This window comes from Coffea arabica, chromosome 2e (genome assembly GCF_036785885.1).
Source record: "Coffea arabica cultivar ET-39 chromosome 2e, Coffea Arabica ET-39 HiFi, whole genome shotgun sequence".
In the NCBI taxonomy this organism is placed as follows: domain Eukaryota; kingdom Viridiplantae; phylum Streptophyta; class Magnoliopsida; order Gentianales; family Rubiaceae; genus Coffea; species Coffea arabica.
Genome location: NC_092313.1, coordinates 24798894 through 24817655, shown reverse-complemented (window position 1 = coordinate 24817655; position 18762 = coordinate 24798894). Strand labels below are relative to the sequence as shown.

At 33.3% G+C, this 18762-nt stretch overlaps 1 protein-coding gene across 1 annotated transcript; it reads right to left on the bottom strand.

Moving 5' to 3' along the window:
* Positions 1–12621: 12621 nt before the first annotated feature.
* Positions 12622–15098, bottom strand: LOC113732105 (probable xyloglucan endotransglucosylase/hydrolase protein 30). The gene is made up of 4 exons (XM_027257732.2): positions 14712–15098; positions 14476–14576; positions 14097–14305; positions 12622–13289 (listed from the first exon to the last, which is right to left on the bottom strand). Exons 1-4 carry the CDS (start codon positions 14983–14985, stop codon positions 12764–12766), a joined length of 1110 nt encoding a protein of 369 aa, XP_027113533.1. The 5' UTR covers positions 14986–15098; the 3' UTR covers positions 12622–12763.
* Positions 15099–18762: the final 3664 nt, after the last annotated feature.

The window sequence follows — 18762 nt, the reverse complement described above, 5'->3', positions numbered from 1 at the left end:
ACGGATCCGGATCTAGACCCGATCCGTTGACAGGCCTACTTGAAGGTCAACCTGATTGAGCATATGATTTAAAGCGATGTTTTCTGAAGGAAAAGCTTTTGGCGCTCAAGGATTCTGAGGCCAACCACTTTTAACAAGATTGAGGGCTTAAATCATGTCAAATATGCAGACCTTATCAAAAGCTGAAGCGAGCCAAGTTTTGAAAACATTTTATCTGAGGCCAAAACTATACGCTGTATCAATTCACTTGGTTTCGGTGCAGACGTACTAATAAGGTAGTATGTAGGAGAGTCCTAGAATTTGCTCACAGTAAACAATTTGGTGTCTTTTTTAGACCACAAATTCAACTGGTTGCGAGATGGTTGATTTAGTCTTTTTTTTTTTCCTAAATTCAAGAGTTTATTAAGGATACAATTTGTGTCCTTAACCTTTTTGGCTATGTTGAGATTTAAGATCCCAAGTCGGCAAATCCACATATGGCCAAAGAGTCTGGATTTTCTGCTTTTCATCAGGTTTGATAGAAATGGTCACCTAAAACCTTACAACCTTTGTATCTGAGACGCGAGAATGTTTTGGACCAAGTAAAAAAGTCTTGGGTGCATTTTGTATTAGTATACTGGAAGGGGTTTTAGAAGCATAATCACGAAGTAAAACTTGCATGTTAAGATCATATTTGGACTTAAGTTGTAAGCCATCGATAGGAATTAGGCTGAGATTGGCAGGACCTTTAATGCTTGAAACTTGACGGAAGTTTCACTGACTCGAAAACTCTTCGGCACCCGGGATTCTTAAGATCTGTAAACAATCATTTATCATCTAAAGATTGACTAATATTTACCATGATGATCATAATGCGAGCAAGAAAATATCCAATTTCTATTCGAGAAAGGCTCTTAAATGAATTTTCACAAAAATCCGGACAATAAAAGGGATATATATAGTTAATGACATCCCCAAAAATGAACTTAAGAGTCTTAATATCTGCTAAAGTCTATTTGACAACTGGAGTTGGTCCAATGACTAGGGGAGGACTCTTAGCGTAGTCTCTGCTGTTAGGTTCAGGGTTCGAATTCTGCTTTTAGTTTCAGGATTCGAATTTGGCAATTAAAGATAACAAGCGGGTGGGGTGGAAAGGAAGGGTTAAAAAAAAACACAAAAAAGAAAAAAGCAGCTAAAGTCTATTTCATAGCCAATTGATCAAATGACTTCCACTGAGCTACAAAGGAAATAGAGAATCCTTTTATATTTACTCAGACATATAATAAAATGTTAGTTCATGTGTATTACGACTACATGTTATACTTTCCAGTTGGCTAGTTGTAAATTTTGTTTTGGGCAATTATGATTTTAATCACTTTGATATAACGATCATCATCAACTTCGCTGTCATGTTATACCTGTCACAAGTTTTTTCAATCAAAACAGTTCATACTTTTTTAATCCCTCATCCTCATTTTGTTTTCTAACTAGTTATAGTGGCTGGTTATCATCAAACTAAATTTCCCTTGCGAGAAAAAGTTACATTACTGGGGGAGTTGTTTACAGAGCTGATGATTTTGACAGATTCTTGATAATATACTAAAAGTTCTGTGAAAATCACTTCCACGAATAGGAAACCTCAAGTCATGGTAATCCGCTTTTGGTTATAGGAAAACGCATTAATAGTCAACCAAGGAAAGCGTTGGAGTTTCCGAAAGATCTTAAACAATGTGGTTTTCTTGTACTCAGCTGTCTCATATGTATTAAATATTTCAAAGTAAATGGAAGTGGTTTGGACTTTACTGTATTAATTAGTATATTTCATAAGAGATAGACACAAATAATCATTCACGTCCATTTCAGTTGTTGTTTTGGGTAATCGCTTTCCTGTCTGCCAATCAACATGCAGCAGAATTGAGTATAGGCAAAAGAAAAAAAAAATTTTTTTTTTTTGCCCAAACAAGAGAAAAAGTCAAAATTAACTAAGAAAAAAAATTACATCTTTTGATACTTTTCTAGGTTCTTCTAAAATAAAAATTTAGGAGACACCTTTATTTTTTCAATAAACATCCATTTCATTTAGATTGTTATTTTCTTGAGTTTTTATAAAAAAGAAAAAAGAAAAAAGTACCGTGGCAATTTGATGTCTGTGAAGTATAAATATAATTAAAAAAATGTTCATGCAAAACGTAAAATTTGCAAATCAAATAAGACTAAATCACAAAATACGGTTCATACCATTTCTTTTATTTTACATACACCATATCAAAAAAATAAAAAACTATAGTAAATAAAACCAAAAACAACATTTTCCAAACAACCTTCAATCCAAACACACTTTTTGTTTCTCTTTTTACTAACACTAGCATATATACTCGAAAAAGTTCACACATCATTTTTATTGAAATTCTCCAAGATAAAGTAAACTCAATGTCATGGGATATCTTGTCTTGATATTCTCTTTTTAAGCCTTAAACTCATTTTTGAAACTATCAATCTTGTCATTTTAAGTTTAACATAACGAGTCCAATTAATTTCTTGAACAGGTAAGTTTGTCCGTGATTAATTCTGGACAAGAGCTATATTCAATCAGACAACATATCCAATCAAAGATGGGAAGAATTTGAGGACAATTTCAAGAGAGTGTTATTTTGCTAGCTCTACAAGATAAGGAGACTATTGTTGAAATTAATCTCAAAATTAGTGAAAAAATTGAAGAATCTTTATATCTTCTGGGGATGTATTGATAATTTTCTCACACTACAGTTTGAGCACTGCAACAGAGAATGGTGGGACTGGAATGTGTGTCTGGCCATTAAATTAACATTACTGAGCCTTTGTTGATTACCAAAAATCAAAGAGAAAGCAGAAGGATCAAACATTTTTTATTTATCCATCTGAAGAAGAAAGGGATGAAGGATTTCAATCCGGTGCAACCAAGAAAATGAAACAAGAGGAGGATCTAGATCACTCTCAAGAACAAGAACAAAACAGTGGATGATATTTCATATAGTTGGATCAATTACAGTGGCCTTGATCCAGGTAACTGAAAGAATTGATGAGCCTAGAACTTTCCAGCGTTTAAGATATCCATAGATTTCCAGGATTCCATCATCTGTCACCACTGACCAATGTAGACAGAAAAGAAAAGACATGCATAATACGTTTCTTCTAGATCAAATTTTCCCTTTTAATGAAAATTACAAAATTAGAGAACATTATCCTTCTTTGTATTCGTCAAGTCCGGATAATCGCGGTTTCCCCATGGGTTTTTCATGAATGAATTTCTCGAATTTACGGGGCGACATTGCATTTCTTGAAACTTGGATCTGGGCATGATCATGCAATCTCTCTTGTTCTTGGAGTCCTTCTTCGTGTTCTCGGTTGAGCTTGAAATTGCTCAGAATTCTTTGTTTCTAAGTTAGGTCATCTTCTTGTTCTTCTCAACATTTTTCTTGGTGGGTGTACATTCAACAGTTCCTTTCTTCTTCTTCTTCTTCTTCTTCTTCTTCTTTTTGTCAACGAAATTAGAACAGCAACTCTTAAACAGTAATCGCGAATCAATTGGGTTGATAGATAATCACACTTTGACATCTTTTTAATGGTCCAATAATTGTGAATTGGCAAGAAGAATGCTCCTCTTTTGAGAATAAGAAATACGTTCTTTAGTTTAAGTTAAAAAATATACTTAATTGTTTCTGCATGTAAACATGAAATTTCTTGCAGTGCGAATAATGTCTTTGTTTTGACTTTAATCGTTTGGATATTCAGAGGAACTCTTAAAACAAGTTTGACAAAATTAAGACAGAGAAACAAATGGAAGCAGCAACTTCGATTAACCCTGGTTTTCCTATTGTTGGCGTTGCAGTGGCAAAGTTTGGAGAGCCCCAGATCAAAAAATGTCCAAGAATGCTTAGAAAAATTTGTCCAAGATTATAAATATAAGTAGAGCAAAGCACTCCCGGCTCAGGGAAGCTGGTTTTACACAATGTCCGGTACAAGACAATTTTTTGTTCTATCAGGTCTTTCCATCCATGTTCTGATCATGTTATCGAAGGGAATTAAGCAAGTCATTTTTCTTGTATTTTCTTTAATTTATTTAATGTTTTATGCCTTCTTCCTATTTGAACATTTTGGGGTTTCTTTAAGATGTCAATGAGATATTTGAAGGATATCTCTACAATAATAACGTGGGAGCAGGTGGTTTAGTGTAAACAATTTGTTGTCACTTTTTAGAATTACTTTATTATCTTTCAAATAACTTTTCACCACTAACCCGCTTCAATTCAACCACTAACATCACGTAACCAACAAAATACATGTTTATCACTTAAACATAATCGTTTATAGATAATTGCTTGATTTCATTTTTTGTTTGATTTTTATATTTTTTTTGTATTTAGTCTTACTAGATTTTGTTATCGAATAATGAATCGACATTCATTAGTTCAACAGAAGATTTTTTTTATCACTTGCACACACATTGATGTGCGTGTCATTGATCACTAGTTATATATAACCAAAGATAATTAATCTTAGAAGAAATCATGAAAGGTCAACTGGATTTTTCTAAAAAATCACTAGTTTTTTTGCCCATCTTGAGGTTGCATACCAATTAGTGTGTGAAGGCTATTGCTGATGTGATGATTCAGCATTTGTTTGCATGCAGTTTAAATGTTTAATGCAGCGTTAGAAGAAAAGGACTGCTTCAATGAGTGCTGGATTAATTAATTTGCTAAATGAAATGTACAAATGCACAAACGTGATTCAAGATGTACAAATAAAATTTGCAATGCACAACTGAGACTTGGAATAATAACGAGATTTCTCATTTGATCGGGCGGATCCGAGGCTTGTGATAGGGTGTTAATTGTTAGTAATTTTATTGTTAATTCTTCTCTTTATCCTTGCCAAATATTGCTTTAATTGTCAATATATATTTATATTTGTTATTTGGATATACTTTCAGAAAGTGGAGCAGAAACCTTCTTGAGAAGATTATTGTGAAACTCTATACAATTGGCCCATATGCATGGTGTAAACCAACGTCCATTTCTTTCTATGATGAAAAGGAATTGAATTGCATTTGGCTGGCCAACATCTCAATTAGGTGGGGACCGCGAAGACTTGACCATTGTGTAAAGACACATTTTTGGTTTGCTCTCTTATTTGTGAACGTGTGCACTTGGTCAAAGGAAACCGACAAACCATAGTTGGCTTTGCTTTTGTTTTCGGTGGAGTTGATTAGGTAGGGAAGGAATGTTTTCTTTTGTGAGCGTGGAGTGAAGTTTCGAATTGGCTTGTTTTTATTCGTGGGAGAGCCGCACATTTTTCGGAAGTCAGTTTTTCTTCTTCTCTTCCGTCTGGGAAGAGAAGTTTTTAGTTTTGGAGTTTTCTCTCAAAATAAGCTCCGTAGGAGGATAGAGGAGTTTTTAGTTTTCTCTCCGAGGGATGTTCCAGAGGAGAGAATAGGGAGTTGTTTTGGTTTGTTGAATTCTAGTGTGCAATTTTCTTATTCTCTTCCGAGAGCTTTGTTATTCACTCTCTCAATTATCGAAGAAAGATGATGTCTTTAAATTCAATTGAATTGTGTGAAGATTTTCTTATGAGGCGTGGCTAATTTTCTCCTCTAGTCAAGGATCAATGCGAAGACGCAGTCCCAAATATCTGTGAGATCTAATTAATTTTACGTGTTCCTTAATTTATTAATATTTGCATGTTTTCTATTTTAATTTCCATGGGATTATTTTGTTAATTGGATATCAAGGGCCCGATGTGCAATTTGACTTATTAATCTCTTGTCAAATTAATCAATTAAATCCGTAATTGTTTAGTTGGTTAATATTAGTGACAACTAGTATTTTCACATACTAGGGGGACATGCAATCTGATTTAAATAACCCTCGTAGCGTGTTATTAATTTGGGTTAGGCTTTTCTAGTTTTTAATGCAATTAGGAAATTAATTCCTACGGTCGTACCTAGGAGTATTTCCTGGTTAGGGGTAATCAACGGTCGTACCTTGGTTATCAATAAATTAAGGAAAAGCTGGTCGTTAGAGTTTATCGGCGGCTATAACTAGCCTATTAATTAAATTAAGTGAACCCCTGTGCATCAATGATCGGATGAATGGACTGTGTCTGCGTAGTTGTATCCTTGGCTAGAATTTATTTATCATTTATTTAATTGCTATTTACAATTGTATTAATTAATTATTTATTTATTTTGTTAAATTATTTAATTATTTTTAGTTAAATTGTTTAATTATTTTTAGTTTATTTCTGATAAAAATCCCCCCGTGTCCTGAACTTGAAAGGAATCAAATTTTTTCCAGTCCCTGTGGATTCGACCCTACTCACTACTATACACAGAAAATTTATTTTTTTCGAGTAGGTATTTATTATTGCACAGGCTCGACACCTCTCAGCTTGATACAAGCTGGATCATCTTTTGAACACATTCCTGGATCAGAAGAGAACTATGTATGGATGGAGCTATGCTTTCCAGCAACTGTCTTTTATTCATAGGGCACTTGTATACTGATGAAGAGTGTTTGGAATTGGATCTGTTGTAAACTCTTGATCTAGAGTCTTTAGAATTGGATCAATTGTATATACATGATCTGTGTTATAGGAAGTATGCCGCTTCTCGTCTATATTGTCTATCTACCACTATTAGAAAAAAAAAAAAAATCGTTTTCAGTTGGCAAAGCTTGATAGCTAGAAGTTATATTTGGTGCATCAAAGCTCGTTTACTGAGCCTCTCAACCCTCAACTGTTCCAATCTTGTACTGCATACTTGAGAAGCTGATGAGGTTAGACGCGGGGGTGGAAAGCTCTAGGATTCTTGTTCAGCTACATAAAACTCTGTAATCTCTGAAGTTTAATTGGACAGAACTCAAAGTCTTTCCACTCTTGTTGCTGAAACACAAAACCCTTTGTTTTCACGAGAAGGAATTTGATGTTCAATGACATTGGCAAGTGGAATATATCCTAGAAAGCAATCATTGCATATTATGCCAATGAGCAATCATAAACTCCAGCTTAGTGGGAAAGATTGCAACCCTTAGTCTATTCTTAAAGAACACAGAATCTAGGACTAATTCATGTGCACTGCATGAGAAGAAATGAAACATGCTATGGCAAACTGAAGGACATGTGCTCCCAATCCGCAAACAGAATATGGACAATAGATGTTAAGCCATTAGTCTATTGAATGTAAGCACCACCATTAACCAAACCCTTTAACATTTATCTATTGTCTTGTGCTCAAAAAGAGAGAATATGTAGTTAAGTCTATAACCTCTCATCTTCAAGCCACTAGATAATCTGAAGAAAAGTAGTAATAGAAGGAAATATACATTTCCCAGAAAAAAAAATGTCAATTACGGAAAACTTTTAATTTTACCTTCATGGCAGAATTGCGCTCGAAACTTTCCTCCCTTTGTAACCATCTTTTGAATCTTCAAAGTGAATAGAAAGATTGAGATCCACTGGTTATATTAAGGTTATCCTCTATAGTGCAGGAGAGTTCTCTCCGTTGGTATAACCATCTCCTCTGGATCTTTTGCAAGAGGAATTGGATGGTCTCCAAGAGTAAAATCATTATGAAAAAGTTACATTGCACCAGAATTTATAATAGAAAAACAAATGCATTTTGGAATAATACATTTTCGTGATTTATTCGCATATCTCTCATTTCTAGCAACTGCATGAAGTGTATTCCATGCAGGGAATACTAAAGTCATTAATTTTAGGGATAATTTCACAAACCTCCCTTGAGATTTTTAACAATTACAGAGAGCTCCCCTCAGGTTTTAAAAATGACACATACCTCCCCTATTTTTAATGTTTAGTAACAATGTAGGTCCAACAAGATAGCTTTTCTCACAAAAATTCTAAATTGCCCTTTTGTACAAAACTAAGAAAGAAAAATATAGTATACTCAATCATTTTCTTCCACACTTTGCACAAATCAACAAGTCTAATCCCTAACAATCATTCAAACATAAGTTCTAAAACCAAATAGCCATCCAAAAAATTTCAAATTGCTTCTATAGTATTAATGCTTGTCACACAAAAAAATAAGAAAAAATACACATACAAATCCCATTGACAACTAGTTGTAACCCAAAATTAAATGTCAATGCTCAGATACCTTTCAATACAAGCTAGTCTAACCTAGAACTACTACCTATGGCTTTAAAAATATTAATATCTCAAAAGTAGAGAATAAATTCTACTTCCATAATAAAATCATTATAAAAAATTTCTAATCCAATGAAAGAAATCCTTGTATAATTATTGACATTTTATAAAAGATTTTCTTGACAACAAACAAAATATGACAAATTTTACATCTTTAGTTCTTCTAATTTCATCAATTTCATTGTTTATTTTTGTATCACTGCGAGTCTCTTTATTTCCTTCTAATTTGACACATAATGTGCTCTCTGTTGATTTTGTAATTTCAATTTGCTAATATCCACAAAACTGAAGATAATAAAAAGAGATTATATTAATTAGAAAAGAGATGAGAGAAAATAGATAAGAGACAGAAAAATAGATTTTTTTTGGGTTTTGTAAATTTATTGCCTTAAATTTAAAATTGTCTACCAAGTGGAGGGCATTATAGGCATTTTACTATACCAAGGGAGGTAAGTGTAATTTTTTAAATCTACGAGGAGCCAAGTGAAATTGTCAAAAACCTGAAGGGAGGTTTCTGAAATTATCCATTAATTTTAGCAGGAAAAAGGGGATGGAAGATGGAAATTTGATTCTTTTCACGATGCCAACTGAACAAGAAGAGATGATTTAATACTCTGGCTTAATATAGTCGACTTGTCAGTTTTATAGACGAGATTAAATTCTATATTTTTGTTCGAGGTACCTGAACAACACAGTTACGGGGATTCAGAATTCCATTGTAAGAGAACAAAGAAAGGCCAATCACGGATATGAAATCATTCCTGCAGCAGGAACTAGCAGAAAACATCTCAATTCTAACAATATTCTCCCTACACAGCAACGAGAAAGCCGCCTTCTTCCCAGAAAAGGAACCATGATCAATCCACAATTGTAAAATGGGAGTACAGGACACGTCCTTCAAGTCATTACATTTTGGGGAAATTTGGAATGATAATTTGAAGGATCTGGATTCTCACCCAAACACTTATGCATTATGGAATTTGTCCAAAGAGATAAGTAAGAAGGAAAAGTTTTTGTATCCTCTGTATCATTTTTTCATGTTACACTGTCACACGTGCAGTAGATGGCTTTTATTTGCATGTGAAAGTTTACTCTAAGAATTTTGAAATAAATAATAAAAGCTATAAAGCGAGGGTAATAAAATATGGGAGTTTTTGACCAAAATAACTCTCTTTCTATAGAATATTCCCTGTGTAATTCACTTTCAAAATTTTATTCCCATAATAATATTATTATTGCCACCTTGTTATTCTAATTGCCACGTAGAATAACAAGAAAGGAAAGCTTCAATCTAATTGTAAATGTCCTAAAAAATAATCCTAAACTAATATTGTTACAAATTTTATTCTCATGTTAATCTATCTATTGCCAGTAGATCTCCAAATTAAAGGAAAATGACTACATGTGAAAAATTTGTTCGAAGTATCCAATCTACCAACAATTGGACTCTTATTTTTTACTATCATTTTATCTCTTATAATTCTGCTTAAATATTATATTGCAATTCCTTTCATTTTTTCTTGTTATTTGTAATTATATCTACGATATAGTTCTAATTTTATTCATTTTAGTATTTTGCATTATTTTATATTAGAACATGTGCAAATAAATTCTAGACAAAAATTCATTAAAGTTGAATTTTGCCAGGTGCCGAGCCTGTGCAATAATAAATACCTAACTACCATCAAAGGCAGTCAACAATCAATTCCAGGTACTGGAGCAGGGACTCTGGATGTGCAATGGGCTACTTGATTCACCCTGGTTCCGAAAAGTTTGCTTAATCCGATATACCAGAATTGACTAACTGACAGAAAATTATTAACTCATAGACAGTGGCAAGCAGGGTCGTCTCCTGAGGGACTGGGAATAATTCGTTTCTTCCAGAGTCCGAAGTATGGGGGGTTTATTGGAAAATATAAAATAACTAATTAACCAACTAATGAAACAACTAATAGAAATAAACAGGAATTAATCAATAATCAATACGACTTTAGCCAAAGGTGCAACTTTTTAGATACGGTCCATTCAACTGATCATCGATGTAAAGATAATTCAATTACTCATTAATAGATTGGTTATAGTTGTCATACACGCGATAAACAACCAGCATTTCCTTACTTTTTCGATAGTCAAGGTACGACCATTAACTATTTTCCTAACCAAGAAATAACCCTAGTTACGACCATATGATTTAATTTCTCGATTGCAATAAGAATTTGAAAAGCCCAACCCTAACCAACAAACACGCTACGAGGGTTCGTTTAAGTTAGATCATATATTTTCCTAACATGAAACCAATCACGCTAGTCACCACTGGTATTAATCAATTGAACAATTACGGATTCAATCAATTAATCTGGCAGTAGATTATTAGGTTAATTCGAATATCGGTCCCTTGACATTCAAATAGCAAAATAATCATAAGAAATTAAATCAAAAAACATACAAATACCAATGAATAAAAGAAATAAGTAAAATAGTTCGATCTCACAGATGTTTGGAACTGAGTCCTCAAATTGACTTTCGACTAGAAAATGGAGATTTAACTACACATCCTCAAGGGAAATCCATGAAATTCCCTTAAAGCCATTCGCATGAGTATTCCACCAAAAGAAAGAAAAAATGCAGAGATCAGCCAAGTGGCCATCTCCTCTTTTTTTGTTCCCTGGCCGAGGTAGTAATCACGCAGGATTCCGGCCTTTTCTTCCTCTTTGTTTCCTAATTGAAGTCTACTACTTCGGCCGTCCATTGGCCAACCAAAAATAGAATTCTAATTGCAAAAGGAAACTTCTCCAACTAATGCTAATTGTTCCCTAATAAGACATGTAATAAAAAGTGACAATTCCCTAATCTTCAACCAGTACTCCACGTATACTCCATCTTAATTTGGAAAACTTGCGCTTGACAATCAACTCCAAGAAAATCACCTATTTTTAGCACTTTTTACTCCAATGCCCTACAATTAACATAAAACACCAAATATAAGTAGAATCCGACAATTAAAACAATATTTGGCTAAAATCAAGGGGAGAATAATTATAAATTTAGCAACAAATTATGACCTATCAAATTTGACATTAAAAAAAATTCCACGTCAAAAGCGAAAAGAAGGGAAGAAAAATCTCTTGCATTCGAAAGCCATAATTACTAGAATAAGAATTTAGCCTTGACAATATCAAGAATAAAAAAATTATAAGAGCCAAGGCTAGTTAATCATTGATTTTTGGAAGAACAGCCATTGAGTTCTAAGAAATAACCCGACCTTCTTCCATCTTCATTGATTAAAAACAAAAAGAATGAGAGTAGAAACAGAATATTTAATGTAATGGGGAGGGATCCTCAAAAGAAAAAAGAAAAATGTAAGATTTTATGCGATTAGTTTTCCATTCTGGGTGTGTACATTGCAATATACTATACACTAGTAAGGGAATAAAATTTTTAATTGTATTAGTTTGGGAATATTTTATAAATAGAAGATTATTTTAACAAAAAAAACTCAAAAAATGGGTCTGTCTTGGACTTCGATCTTCATCATTTGGAAAAGTAATATTAATTAGGAGTACATATAAATGTAAGATACGGTAATAATTATTATTGTGTGAATGTATACGGTAGGTTATGTGTGATCTAGATGCATTAACAAGTGGGCATTCGGAATCCAATAGAAAAACCTATAAGAAATTACAAGATGATGTCCAAAACGAAAATTAATGGTACAAGGTCAAAACTAATGTTAACATTAATTAAACTACAAAGGGGGACTGGTATGTCGTCAATCATCCAATGCAAACCAGACGTTGGATACTTGCCGTTAAGAGGAGTGTAATCTCTGAATAATTAATCCTAGATTATTCATGCTTCCTTATTCATTTAACTAGAATCGATGTGGAGTCTAACAATAAATTTTAGATGAACTGCTTTTCATAGTGTTTAGCGTTAAGTTCAGTAATAGTATGTTTTATGCTTTATATTTGCATATGAATGAACAACAACTATCAGTAGTTTAAAGCTGACATTGACTAACAATCTAATTAAGAAATTAACAAGGATGATCCATATTTTATTTATATTCCAGAATTGGTGTGTTTGGAAAGCCAATTTTTTTAGGGAAAAAAGTCTTTTTTTTTTGGCATCATAAGCACTATTTTCAATCTTTTTTGAATGTACACACACATACATATACATATATACCTATACATACATACATACAAATACACATACATATACATATACATATATACCTATACATACATATATACAAATACATATACATATATGTATGTATGTATGTATGTATGTATGTATGTGTGTGTGGGTGTGTGTCTCAGTGTGTATGTATGTATACACACGTGCATATAAAAATTTGTAATTAATCACTTTTTTTTTATCTTACATACATTATAGAACAAAAAGTACAAAAATATTATTCTAAAAATCTTTTCCAAAGAACATCAATCCAAACAAAATTATTTATAGACATATCAATCATTTTTCCTCCTAAATCCTCTAACCACGCAAAACCACAATATTTTTATAAGTATATGCTCACAACAATCCAATTCCAAAAGAATCACAATAATTAATCTTCATCTTGGTTCCCATAATTCCTAGCACCTATATCCTGGCTCCTTGATCTCTTTGACCTACGGTGTCTGTGCCTTTCTTCAAACTTCAACCTCCCAGTTTCCTTGAACCTTAGTTTTTCCGATGGATCGATCAAGCATTCCGGTGGAGGAACAGAATACCTCAAAGTATCATAGCAATACGAGTAATACATATGCTTATGCCTAAAATTCTTCATGGCCATCCTTTGCTTGGGACTTATACTAGCATAACTTGCACTGTCTAGTTGATCATCTTGCTCGGTGCAGCTGCTGCTGAAAATCTCTTCAAGAGGGTCCGCCGCACATCCATGAAGAGCAAGATCAGTGAATTCAGCTATAAATGGAGCATATTTATAGTTAGTCTTGTATCGGCCTCCAGAAGTTGCCCAATCTGAAGCATCCCAAATGGTTGCATACAAAGCCATAGGCTTTGATGGATAATCTGCTCCCATTTCTTGGTTGCGTATCATCTCCCGAATTGGAACATTATCGATGTAGAATCTGTATAAAAATAGAAAATTGTAGAAATTATTAAAATTTTGATACTTGATCAACACAAATATTGGGAAATAATTTAATGAAAGACGGTGGTAGGGGGATTAGGTTGCATGAGATACTTTCTCCGGGCAACAAATAAAGAATCCGTATCTGTTTTGGTTGAGCTACCTCAACTGTTAATTAGATGACAAATATTGCATCAGCCCACCATTGAATACTTATTATCCAAGATTTGGTCAAGAACTTCTTTATCAGAGCACAAAAATTTTCTCATGCTCATGGATTGAACTAATTTCAAATAAAAAGTATATTCTTAATTTAGTGCAAAATTACATCATAGGCTTTTCAAGTTTGAATGGGTTTTATTTCTTGATCTGGACACATCTTTATTTCAAGTGAACTTTTTCCTAACACGATATGCTCAGGGTTTGGGCTATACTTAAGATCGAATAAGTTAAATTAGTATTCAAGGAACACCTCAGAAGCCTGAAATGAAACAGGTTTAAACATTAAACAACAAAAGAAATAACATGCAGATTGTAATATCCATATATATATATATATAGCCTGATCAAATAAAAACAAAAAGGATTTTAGAAAATTCAACAGAATATGGTGACATTTTCAAGGTCCTTTTCTTTGAGCCCTCTTCCATCTAAAAGTCTTGTTTTTATATGGCTTTGAAATTTATGCAGTTTAATTTCTTGAATAAACATATAGAAGAATATAATCTCAGATGATTGACAAGGTCAAATTTCATATTGAGCCGCAATAGACTAATTCAATGAAGTGGTTGAGAACAAAACTTACATGATCTTCTTGGTGGTCCATAAGATGCTATATCGATGAAATTCCCTTGAAGGGTCAAACCACAAGTAATATCGTTCTTCTCTTCCTCTGCTGGTACTTCCATTGCCATACATATTTGTCTGAAACCGCCACGCCTTTCCTCGAATATTTCCTAAAAACTCAAAATCTAATTCATCGTGCGTCCTCTTAAATACATCTCCATTTGTAGTCTGCAGCAATCATTAAAAGTAAATTCCCATTAAAAAAATCAGTGGATATAATTAAGCTGATAATAATATTTTGATCATGACCATCCAATAAATGATCGTCAGAAAGGCGATTATCTCAAAGCTTTTCATCGTAAAAGAAAACTAAACATAATCGAAGGAACGTTACATACATAAAATGCTACGACGACGCCTGCAGTATAGTCTGATGGCAACTTCATTTTTGCACTGAAGAATCCATGGCTATAGAGATCAGATGATTTGAACCCAGAACCTGTTTTCATATGATAAATTCAGGATAACCATCCTACTATTTGCGTACAAGTTTTTTCTTCTTTTTCTGCTTGCTCAAAACTAAGTAAAACCTGATCAAAATTCAGGAGAACAAGATGAAAAATTGCAAGCATGCCTGTGTACTGATTGAGATGAAGCTGGACGGTTTTGTCATCTGCTGATCGTTTGATGTTTGGTTCGCCCCAAAGCGGACTGAATCCTTTGCCGAATGGAACAGTTGCGATGTTGTTCAAAGCAGCGTTGGCTGGACACAATAGGTGAAGAAAGAGAAGGATCAGAAATGGTAACTTTGTACAAAGAAAGTGGAACTTGTCCATCTGTCTCTGGTATGAATGATCAAAAGTTTTTTGTGTTCTGATCAAACTGTTTTGTCTGGAAACGCCGTGCATGAATAGGTTGTATATATATATCCCAAGATGTCAGAGAAAGAGATAAATAGAGGAGAATTGGTATGGATACTATTATCTTGGGCGGTTACTGGAGGGGAATTATTTGTTTTTCTTTTTAGGAGATTGTTATCTTGGCAGCCCAAAGAAGATTCATGAGTCAGTAGAGTGGGTTTTGGTCAAAGACTAACATGAGGGGGACTTTTTTTTCTTTTTTTTTTACTTTACTCTTTTTTCTATTTTGATGAGATGAAGGCTAGGCTAATTATTTTGAGCCACAGTTTATAACGACAAATATAATATTGGAACACTAACTCGTGATAAGGCTCTATGGGCCTATTGAAAGACACAACTTGTGAAGTTGAAAGATTTCTGATATGATTGAATAAATTTTAACAAGATGTGGTGAGATCTAATCATAGTATTTAATGTTTATAGTCTAATTAAGGAGGATATTTTTTTGAGAGTTGAGAATTCAAAAGTTCATAAATTGCTCTAATTAACAAGTTTTTAGGATGGAAATCCAATGACTAGAAGGTGTTTGTGTTTGAATCCCAAACATTAGCTGATATGTAATTAAGCCCCACAAAACTTTGAGCAAGAGTTAGTTTTTTTATTGCCACTAAAAGCTGGACAGGGATGGACTGATTTTGCTGTTTGCTTATTTTCATAAATAGTTTTTGAACTGGTGTACATGGAAATGGTAAATCAATAGGTGTTGGCCTAGTTATGTAATTTCCTACTTCCTAAGAGTCATAAATTTGTATCCTACAAATTATTATTGATTCAATTACATGTATGACATAGGATAGATGATATGCAAAATATAAACAGTAAGAAGCCAAATCCAAGAACTATGCAGATGGCAAAATTACATCTAAAACAGTACCTCCTAATGCCTTGTAATTTTCTATTAATTTTGTTTGCTTATGTATATAAATTTGGGATAATTTTCATAAACCAAGAAGTTCAACTTGGATCGGAACCTCTCAGTAATTAAGTGAAAATTAATAGGTCCTGCTTCTTAGACAGATTTTGAAAATTCATCTCTGATCGTGAAAGAATTGAAAACTCAACAACCTGGTAATATAAATATTAAATTCCATTGTATTAATCCAACATCAATTTTCAAGAAATTTGTTCTAGACCTCATTAGGCAGACCAATGAGAAAATTACAACTCTTGTGCATGGAGGCTTAATTAGCTGAAACCAATAGTATTTTTCTCCAATCTGTCTATGTCTTCAAAATTGATACGTAAGTGACGTTTCAGCTTTCTTTCTTTTTCTTTCTTTTTTTTTGGTGGTTTTGTAGAAGTAAGTATTGATTGGGTTTAATTAAATAATAATGGCTTTGACTTGTCAATATTAGCAGCTAGGATGCTCTTATCATTGTTCCATCATCACCATAATTATGATTAAGAGGAACAATCTGTCCATCTGTACAGACAATAGCTGCTGCTCAACTTGGGCCTATACAGTTTTTCCTATGAAGAATTTTTTTTTTTTTAGTTCTTTATTTCTTCGATTTACCTCTCAGGGATTGACCAGAGCTGATGATACTGGGGCTGTATATATTGCAGACTTAATCCTCACAAGCAACAAATTATTGCTTTCGTTCATAAGAAGCAACAAATGATAAGACATTAATTTTAATTATTTGAGGAACAGCTGTTTTCCTTTTTCTTGTCTTGTTGTCATTTATTTGTTATCATTTTTAATGCTATTATTTTCTGTCATTGAAATGTATAAATAATTACCAAAATGAGAGATTGTGCTTAATTAGATCTTGTGCTGTCAACAACGAAGATCCATTGTGCTAAGGTTAAATGAAGGAAATAGGATATACCCATATGAAAGAGTTGGACGGCAAAAATATTTGTGTTAAGTGTTCCAAAGCAATCTTTAGTTTTCAGAAAAAAAAGATGAAATTTGTCACCCAAATCTCAATTTATAGCCATTTCGCTTGAAAATGTTCGTATTTTTATATGGTTAAGTGACGAAAATCCCTGATGATTTTCGACATTATAGAAATACACATTAATTAATCAATAACTCGTTTATAACACATTAAATAAAGATTTCAAAAGAAAATTCTTGTGAAAAAATACATGGTATTACCAACGGATTGGTTGTTTTAGGAAGTAGATAATTAGAAACTTGTAATATCCGTCATCTAGAAGTACTAATTTCATCAAATAGAATACCATAAGTAAAGATTTGCCTGTAATTAATGTTCTGTTGTCACTAAACCAGTAAGATTAGCATATCAAAAGTGGTTATACCAACTTAACAACTCTCTTCTAGATAATACAATTACAGAAATTATCTAAGTAAAGAGTACTAAACAATTAAGGGGACAAAGAGGAACAACTAATGGAACAGTTTTGATAGAAAAGGTAGCAATATTGTTCTATGAGGGGTTTTTTTTTTTTTTTTTTGCTAATATTTCTTATCTTAATACTTGTATTGATTTGTCTACTATGGGATAACCTTGCTGAGGAATCTGCTGCTGGTGCTGAGTTGCTTTCTCCGCCGTTTTCATTCTTCAATTTTTGAGTTTCTGGTTTTCAAGTTTTTGGCTGTGTCACTTCACTGGACCACTATGCATACGTTTCCTACTTATCTAATCATTTTGGTTCATTCTGATACTAGGCTGGCAAGTTTTTATTAAAAAAAAAAAGAAAGATTTTATGTATTTTCATTGGAGCATCCACATTATTGTGCATGTTTGATAAGGATGGAAGCATAAGTGATGCTGTTGATGTATAAAATAGATACATGGGCTTAGCTCTATTACCATTCAAAGTATTAAATTAGACAACCAAGGTTCAGCCTGTGGGGAACAAGCCTAACCGGCCATGACAAAGAAAGAATACTTAATATACGTCTGAGATTATGTTTTATCCCTTTGTCAATATATGCATGAATTGTTGGCATAAAGGTGTAAGAAATTGGTTAAATTGGTAAAGACGAACCATTTTCTTACCAAAAAAAAAATCATGTATTCGAATTCGTTATCGATGCGAGAGTTGTATTTGTGGGCGATTTGTAAAAATTCTTATAAACGATCTACGATCTCGAAAGCATGCTCTGACCTGTTATAGTAATCAGAGTCGAAATCACACAAACTTTGGTTATTTAACCCCAAAAAAAAAAAAAAATAGAGGTGCAAGAAAACGCAAAAAACTATGCCATCATGTGTGTTGTTGACTCAATGCTATGGGTTAGTACTTAGTAGCATACCCTCTGCCCAGTTTCACCTAATCCTTGTCACCATTCGTGCAATCAAATGTAGAAGTACTGAGGGCTCCTCAACTGTCACTTGAGGTTAATTAGGCAATATGTGTTTTCTTCGTTTTGATTGGAGTACAAACAAGTGCCAGGCTGAAAAATATAATTAGATATATGATTCAAAGTGATCGATCAGGCATGGAAATGAATTTGCACTGTTCGAAAATCGACATCTAATGTTGGGACTCAATCAGAAGTGGAACCTCACAAACCTACGGTCTTTTTATTCCGAGAAATTTCCTGAGACTATAACTGAAGCCCTTTTTTTTTTTTTTTTTTTTTGGTTTCCCCTCCCTTGGGAACTTATGAAATTTGCTTGATGTAATCAGGAGCAATATGGTCTGAAATTGATAGCAATATATGACAAGTACCAACTTCCTACCCTATAGAAAAAGGGAAAAAGAATTAGCTTGAAGCCAAGGTTACCTGGACTGAGGCTTCCAATTATTGTATACAATTCAAATTCGTTAGGGTTCTAGTGATTGCTG

Coding starts and splice junctions, on each gene's coding strand:
- LOC113732105 (XM_027257732.2), bottom strand. CDS start 14,985: ATGCACGGCGTTTCCAGACAAAACAGTTTGATCAGAACACAAAAAACT. Junction 14,306..14,475: donor GCGTCGTCGTAGCATTTTAT/GTATGTAACGTT, acceptor TGATTGCTGCAG/ACTACAAATGGAGATGTATT. Junction 13,290..14,096: donor TGGACCACCAAGAAGATCAT/GTAAGTTTTGTT, acceptor ATTTTTATACAG/ATTCTACATCGATAATGTTC.